General features: G+C 38.4%; 1 protein-coding gene across 3 annotated transcripts in view; it reads right to left on the bottom strand.

Annotated features, from left to right (window-relative positions):
- Positions 1-874: 874 nt before the first annotated feature.
- Positions 875-8863, bottom strand: part of LOC121388605 (sodium- and chloride-dependent GABA transporter 1-like) — a 224808-nt gene continuing 216819 nt past the window's right edge. For 2 of the 3 annotated variants that reach the window (XM_041520011.1, XM_041520013.1), the window contains 4 exons: positions 8188-8287; positions 6462-6562; positions 4590-4757; positions 878-3842 (listed from right to left, as the gene is read on the bottom strand). In XM_041520011.1, coding sequence (XP_041375945.1) covers positions 3702-3842; positions 4590-4757; positions 6462-6562; positions 8188-8287 — 510 coding nt within the window. In that variant the 3' untranslated portion in view covers positions 878-3701. Of the gene's footprint in view, positions 3843-4589; positions 4758-6461; positions 6563-8187; positions 8288-8863 lie in introns of all 3 variants that reach the window. The other variant, XM_041520012.1, reaches the window with a different exon arrangement.

Genomic DNA, 8863 nt, shown 5'->3' with positions numbered 1-8863 from the left:
AAAGGCCATGGTTTGATCTATCCTGCCTGTGGGAAGCGCAAATAAAAGATCCCTTGCTGCTAATCGAAAGAGTAGCCCATGTAGTGGCGACAGCGGGTTTCCTCTCAAAATATGTGTGGTCCGTAACCATATGTCTCACGCCATATAACCGTAAATAAAATGTGTTGAGTGCGTCGTCGTTAAAATAAAACATTTCTTTCTTTCTCCAGCCCTTCCCTTATAATATTGATATGTAGGGGGTTTACTACCAATAATATATCAAAGGTCGTGACATATGCTATCATGTGTCTCACAGACGCTTACTTTACGGACCAAGTGTGTCGGCCCGCTGCGCCTTACAGCCCTGGCTGTGGGATGGTGCATTTAAACGTTCCCTTGCTACCAAAGAAAGCCATGTAGCGGGTTTCTTCTCTAAGACTATATGTCAAAACTTACCAAATGTTTGACATCCAATAGCTGATGCTTAATAAATCAATGTGCTCTAGTGGTGTTGTTAAAATAAATTTTAACTTTAAACTTTTTTTAGGTTCCCGTACACCAAAGTTCGAAGTGCACCCAACTTTTCACCCCACAGTTGAATGTTTCATCTGGCCAGTAAATTACTGTCGTAAACGTACGATGTTTCGTGAAATGGAGCCCTTGCCGACTCCAATAGACGCCATGGCAACGCTATACACACAGTGTCACATACATACTGTGTGTATAGCGTCTTTAAAATATTTCAGTCTGGCTGTAAATATATAACATAATGGGTCCAAGACGACAAGAAACACATTGGATTTATCAAACATCAAAGTTGTAAGTAGTGTAAAACAACAGAACATAGTTTACACCATGTGTTAATCAATGCCTTTCGGTAATGTTGTGCACATTTAAAGATGACACATGTAGGGCAATACAGTTGTATGAGAATAACGTATGCTGACACAATGTTAATATTTAGTCACGTTTCCCAATGTAGCAGTACTAGGAGACAAAAAACCCACGCAGATCCATTCACCATTTATTAAAATTATGTTAAAATTCCAATATTGATTGCAACAAATTAACAAAAAACAATTATGAAAAAAAACCCCAAAAAACAAACAAACAAACAAACAGAAAAAAACAACAAACAAAAAATAAAACAAAAGCAAACACTGGGACAAACGCCAACTCATAAATGACAGATATGAACAAAGCTCCACTGTAAAAACGTTATGCATAAACTGATTAAATGACATTGAACCAAGCTTTGTGTGTGTATGTGTGTCCCTCTCTCTCTCTCTCTCTCTCTCTCTCTCTCTCTCTCTCTCTCTCTCTCTCTCTCTCTCTCTCTCTCTCTCTCTCTCTCTCTCTCTATATATATATATATATATATATATCCGAGTGTGTGTGTGTGTGTGTGTGTGTGTGTGTGTGTGTGTGTTTTGTGTTTATTTATATGATCGAGGCTGCATATTTAATAACTAACCTGGATTCAAAGACCAGATAGCCGTGGTTTGTATCCAGCGTCTCATTCTATGAAATGATCTTAGAACTATTATCGTCGTAAATACCTTTGCAACAGTAACACTTTACGACGCAGCACCGTTTACAGTCGGTGGTCATTTGTAAGTACTACGAGGTGGGTGTGTGCCATTAACATATATGGCAAATGGCAGTTAGATGATTTGATGATTTTTTCTAAGAAAGGTACGAGTTCCTTTGTATTAGAATGACAGTTTGTGAATGACAGTTTGTGAATGACATTTTAGGTCATATGACCACCATCAATAAAAACATGAGAGATCACTTGCATGTCTTACGCACTGAGCAAACCTTTGTGGATGTCCGATAGCAAACAATACATCCAAGATGTTCGGAACAGTCGATAACCAATGTAAATTATGTAACAGATAAACTAGCAAAGTTGCTTCGTGGATGTCCGATACCAACGAATACATCAAAGATGTTCCGAATAGTCGGTAACCAATGTATTATTTCTTCACTCTGAAAATTTTAATCGTTAGAGGGGTACGCCTATTTTGATTTGTGGAATGGCTATGGTGCTCACGTGCGCCAGCCGTAAAACTCACCTTTAAACCCCCGTCTCACATAAACGAATTATGTCCCGAATGGGCCCGATTTAAGTTTTGTTGGTGATTCTTGGATATACGTACTGAGGCGGTAAGGGGTTCCTGGCCTTTCGTCAGTATTCTTGAATGTTCTGGATCGACTCCCGACTGTTTTGAACATGTTCAAAACTGTCGGGAGTATTCGTGAATAAAGTTGAAATCGTGACTCAATCTTACGAGTTCTTGAGGGCATCGTGCGTAACCGTAGTATGTTCGTGGTTAAACGTGGGGTATTCGTACGTCTACCTCTGGCTCTTTCTCTGCCTCTTGTTCTCCACGGGTACGCTGGCTCTCCACTCGTCCCTTGCGGCCGGTTGCTGACTTCTTGAAGAGCGACATGGTGATGTTCACTGCTTGCAGACACAACATCGAATGAAATCTGGCCTGTTCGGCAGCCTTCATATAGGCGTCTTGCGGCAGTCGTACTGATTCGTGTAGAAGTCGTACTGGTTCTTGAGGCAGTCGTACTTATTCGTGTAGCAGTCGTGCGGATTCGTAGGCGTGTCGTAGTAATTCTTGACGCGTCCCGCATTAATCGTCATGATTGGTAGCGTATTCGGGAAGGCATTCTAGGGGACACGTAGTAGGTCGTCCCGATTCGTAATGAATTGGGTTCAAGATCGTAGTGGTATGGTATTAGTTCTTGCCGCAGTCGTGAGCATTCGTACGCAGTTCGGGAAAGAAGCCGAATCATGCAAATTTTGCCCAAACATCGGGAGAAATCGGGGCTGCATAGGATCGTGTATATTCCTGGACATTCGGGGTATAATTCGTGTATGTGAGACTGGTGCTTTAGTCATAACAAGTAACCTTAGGTACGATTAGTTCGTGGATATACTAGTAGTTAATTGGATATAATTTCAATCGGTAAAAGTATAATGTTTTGTTGTAAATGCTTTGATTTGTCCAAATGATAAGATGTTACTTCAACACCTGATGTTCATATCTCCCTGAACTTTCGACAATGCTTGATCGTTTCAACTATTTCCTTTACCGCATTTCAGATAATAAAATAATAATATATAATAATAAAATAACTCTTTTCGTTACGCGTTAATAATGAATCAGTAAATTCTCTGAATTGGATTACATTATTTGTATCAATGTACAAAAGAATGGGGCTTCCCCTTATTTCGTGAATTAATTTTTTAAAAATCAGTTGTTATTTCATAGTATTTTATATTGAATAAATGAATGTATGTATGGACGAATAAAGGATTTAATGAATGAATGAGTGAATGGGATTAGTATTTTACGACTCCCCAGCAGTTGATAAACAGTTATACACGTGTTATACAGTGTATAAGGCGATTATGTAGCTAATACTTCCATGAACGTAAAAACATTGTTATGTGAAGTTCATAAATAAGCACAAGTAGATTGTGTAAACAGATTATGTGTGCCATAAATATTATGGATATTATATCAGATGAGTAACAGAACCCCTTGTATCCTGTGTGACAGAAACGAATATTAAAATTAAACAAAACCCTCAACACATTTATAACACGTGTATGAAGAAATGCATCCGACCAGGTGATAGCTAACACTGTTATAAATACAGTAAGTTGCTAGTACACATCATGATCGCACATGGTTAAGCCCCTAATCACGAATGTTGAGTATATCACGCGCGTTTTCTCGAAGAGTCCGGCGTTTGAAGAGTGATGTTTTGCTGTATGTCATTAACTCGGTGTCGTGACGTGGTCCCCATTTTGTGTCAGGTTCCAACATCTGTATTAATCTCTGGAAAGAAACAGTAACACATTCAGATTAAATTATATTATTAAATTAAATTATTAAATGAAAGAAAATTTAAATTATTACGGTAAATTAACTTAGAATAAAGTAAAGTAAAGTAAAGTAAAGTAAATTCATATTCATTAAGTTTTAAATAACATTATTATATATAACAAAATGAAAGAAAATTAGTTTTTGATACCTCCTGGCTCCTACCCATACACATTGAGCAGCATTTTGTGTACGTGGTAGGTACTTTCTGTATACTATTCCCCCCCCCCCCCTCTCTCATTTTTATATCAACTTATATTCGTGCCTATATCCAATTAAGGTTCAAGCACGCTGTCCTGGGTTCACTTCTCAGTTGCCTGGGCTGTCCTTGACAGTATGTTAGTTGTTAGTTGGTTAGTGAGAGAGAAGAGGGTGTAGTGCTCTTACATCTACCAACTGAGTCGTTAAAAATTCTCTGGGTGGGAGCCGGTAGTGGGATGCGAAACCCGTACCTACCAGCTATATGCCCGATGGCTTAACCACGACACCACCGAGGCTAGTCTGTCTGTCTGTCTGCCTGTCTCTCTCTCTCTCTCTCTCTCTCTCTCTCTCTCTCTCTCTCTCTCTCTCTCTCTCTCTCTCTCTCTCTCTCTCTCTCTCTCTCTCTCTCTCTCTCTCTCTCACATACACACACATTTTCTCTGTCTTTCTTGTACTCTAAAAATAAAAACAAGAAATAAAACGAAAGAGCGAAAACTCTACCGTGCATATTCTTCCCTCCCTTGCGAGGAACTCTCTAACGAGGTAGGCAGGTATGGGTAACACCGTCAGACCGGCGAACATCCACCCAATGATGCGGGCGTACCTCGGATACTCGTACTCGCCGTAGTTTGGCGGCTTGTACAGGAAGAAGGAAACCACCAGGGCAGTCTGTACAACAACAGTTTCATGTGATACATCATTCAAAATACAGTAAACTTTATAATTATTATCCGCACAACCAGACAGTGGCGTACCTAGGGTATTATCATAATTATTAATCTAAATAATAAACAATAATAATAACGACAATTAATAATTTTTCAATCGTTAAATGCCAAATTAGTTTCCCTGACAATCCGTTTGAAATTGATAATTGTAAGTTCATTTTTATTTCTAAAAGATAGTTGTCAGATATTTGGACAAGGGCGCAATTTCAGTGCTTGTTATAGGGGCTATTTTCCGTAGATACGCCACTGCTCAGTACAGGCACGGCGGAGCAAGGGGGTCTGGGTAATAATCGTGAATCAAAACTATTATTGGTAGTACATCTTAAGGCAGTGAAGAATTGTAATTGTAGAATGCAGAAAATTACATTTTAAGACATTGAGTTTTGAAAATGTTACGAGGGAGGATACCCACGAACTCCCTAAAACGTTTGCACCCTCGATCCCAGTCAAGGCCCCCCGCTCTCCACACACACACACACACACACACACACACACACACACACACACACACACACACACACACACACACTTTATGTATACACTCTATGTATACACTGCAAGTATACTTGCTTCAGCCGTGCCTGCTGTATAAATAACGTCTGTATGTAATATATATAACAAAATGCAGTAAATTTTATAACATCCAGGCATTCTATGCAATACCTTTTGTATGTGATATATGTAACAAACTACAATAAAATTTATAACTATCATAGCAGTCGGTATAATAATGTTTTTATGGGATATGTGTGTCATAAATATATATTAAATATATATTATATATTAAAGTATATAATTATAATTTTCCAATATTCAAACAGTCGTACAATTACATTGTATGTGATACATTTATCAAACTTCATTAAAGTTTTCAATTATCCGAATAGTTTGTGCAATAAATTTCTTTTTATGTTGTATATGAATCAAACTACAGTAACGTCTATACTAATCCAGGCAGACGGCACTATAAAAAATGTATATAATACGTGCATCAAAATACAGTAAAGTTGTTTATAATTATTCAGGGAGTATGCACGATAAATTATGTGATACATGTATCAAAATACATAAAATACCAAGGTAATAATTAACCAGGCCATCTGTACAATATTGTGTGTATGTGATACATGCATCCTAATTCAATAGAGACTACGTTTTTACTTATACATGCATACTGGATGATAAAATCTTATTCTTCATGCATGTATCAAACTGCAGAACACTTTGTCTCCAGTTCAAGCGTTAAACATATTGGGTGGAATTCTGTTTTTTCTTAAACGCAGGTGTTTAAGCATTCTAAATGTATGTAGTTACACGCGTGTAAGTATAAACCAGGTGTTTAAGCATTCTAAATGTATGTAGTTACACGCGTGTAAGTCTGACCTAGGTGTTTAAGCATTGTAAATGTATGTAGTTGCACGCGTGTAAGTCTGAACCAGATGTTTAAGCATTGTAAATGTATGTAGTTACACGCGTGTAAGTCTGAACCAGATGTTTGAGCATTCTAAATGTATGTAGTTACACGCCTGTAAGTCTAAACCAGGTGTTTGAGCATTCTAAATGTATGTAGTTACACGCGTGTAAGTCTAAACCAGGCTTTGTTAATTCGACCCTATATTATTTTTTTGTGGAATGTAACATTTACCATCAGCATTGTGGGTGCTATGACGAAACAGAAGATGTTGTACACAGCTGGAGGTCTCCACCCAAGCATCATCTTAATGTCGTCTCCGAAACGTCTAGCACCTGTAAAATATGTGACACAACATGATTTACATACCATTTTAACAAAACCATTTACATGTCAAGTTCAAAAGACATTCGTTAGCATGTATTCCTACGTTTTCACCTGCATCCCACCGCCTTCTTCAGGGAACAATAATTATCTGCCTAGTTATAGTGTTATAATAATGTTTCCTCTTACTTAGTAGCATAATGTTAATACATAGATGTGTGTATGTGCTGAATTCCGCACTTAGAACCATTTTAGACAGGATGTATTTTATTCTATCTTATGCAGCAAATATATTTTCATTTCATTGCAACTTATTTTCATGCTTATATCCAATTAAGGTTCATACACGCTGTCCTGGGCACACACCTCAGCTATATGGGTTATGCAGGGCAGTGGGTTAATTGTTAGTGTTTAGTGAAAGAGAAGAGGGTGTAGTGGTGTTACACCTACCCATTGTGTCGTTAAAACTCGCTCTGGGTGGGAGCCAGTACTGGGCTGCGAACCCTGTGCCTACCACCCTTATGGTCGATGGCTTAACCACAACACCACCGAGGCCGGTAGCAAAAATAGCACAACATATTATCTTATTATGTAGAGAAGTTTATAATCTTAAATAATCTTATTTTGTTTTGTTTAACGACACTACTAGATCACAATGATTTGTTAACCATCGGCTATTGGATGTCAAACATGTATGGCTATTTTGACACAGTCTTAACGAGGAAACTTGCAACATTCTTTCTATTAGTAGCAAGGGGTCTTGTTATGTCTCATCCCACAAACACGACAGCACATACCATGGCGTTTGATATACTAGTCGTGGTGTCCCGACCCCCCCCCCCCCCCCCCCCCCCCCCTGCGCTGCCATCTTGACATTTCTGCTGTACGAGCCTTTTTAATTCTGTACACAATCTAAATGCCTCAAGTATACTGAATTAGTAGACAATATTCAACAATTGCTATGAAATTATATATTTCCATAAACGTGATTATAGCTCTTTAAAATAATATGCACTGTGTGTATTATATTAGGTAAGACTATACTCTGCTGTGTTTAAATCTATATTTCATAATGCTTAATATATAATAAGCAAAGTGACAATGTATTTGGTCACTTTGTTAGCCCGGTGGTACAGCGCTCTCATGATGCGACCTATGGTGGATTCCCATCGGTGGGCGCATTGAGCTATTTCTCGTTCCAGCCAGTGCTGCATAACTGGTGTAACAAAGGCCGTGGTATGTACTACCCTGCTTGTTGTATGGTGCATATAAAAGATATTTTGCTGGTAATCGGAAAGAGTAGCCCATGAAGTGGTGACAGCGGGTTTCCTCTCTCAATTTATGTGTGGTCCAATTTATGTCCGACGCCATATAACCGTAAATAAAAGGCGTTGAGTGCGTCATTAAATAAAACATTTCCTGTTATTTCCTGGTCTTTTTCCATCTTTTTCCATTATCTGTCTTTTCCCCACTCTCCATCTCTCTCTCTCTCTCTCTCTCTCTCTCTCTCTCTCTCTCTCTCTCTCTCTCTCTCTCTCTCTCTCTCTCTCTCTCTCTCTCTCTCTCTCTTATATAATACACGCCAGGTGTAATTATAACACTCGGTATTGATTATTATATATTAAAATGTTTATACCATAGCACCATCCAATAGCAAGGCATTCCAGCGATGATATGAATAACAGAGAGAAGGTACAGAAATACCAGTCTATTAGCTGAAAGATGTACACTCCACCCTGAAGGAAAATAAAGAAAACAATTAATTATTAACATTGCAGGACAATGGTAGTCGACTGACAGTATTAATAAATTATAGCAACCACAGATACACGTTGTGGGTCAAGGCTCAAGACTCGCGGATCAGTGGATCAAACTATTGATTGTTTTGTAGTCTATATTTAACTAATATAGGCAGAGAGAAAAAAACCCAGAGATACAGAGTTAGGAGCAAGGAGATGATTATGAGATATGGAAAGAAATAACAAAAGTAAAACTGAACGAATGAATGATTAAAGCAATAAAGGAAGGAAGGAAGAAGAGAAAAAAGAGCTAGCGAACGTGTATACGCTAACATAGAGAAATAGATAAAGAGAGACTGACACAGAAAGAATGACAGAAACCAATACACAGACATTCATACGAACAAATATCCTGACAGTGATAAACAGACACTGGTATCGGTGATGTAGTGGTTAAGCCATCGAACTTAAGGTTGGTAGGTTTTGGGTTCGCATCTCGGTACCGACTCCCATCCAGAGCTAATTTGAACGACTCAGTGGGTAGGTGTGCTGCCACTATGCTGACTTCTCTCT

Source organism: Gigantopelta aegis, chromosome 14, assembly GCF_016097555.1.
Source record: "Gigantopelta aegis isolate Gae_Host chromosome 14, Gae_host_genome, whole genome shotgun sequence".
Classification (NCBI taxonomy): domain Eukaryota; kingdom Metazoa; phylum Mollusca; class Gastropoda; order Neomphalida; family Peltospiridae; genus Gigantopelta; species Gigantopelta aegis.
Note: the sequence above shows the minus strand (reverse complement) of the source record. Positions and strands in the feature narration are given on the sequence as shown.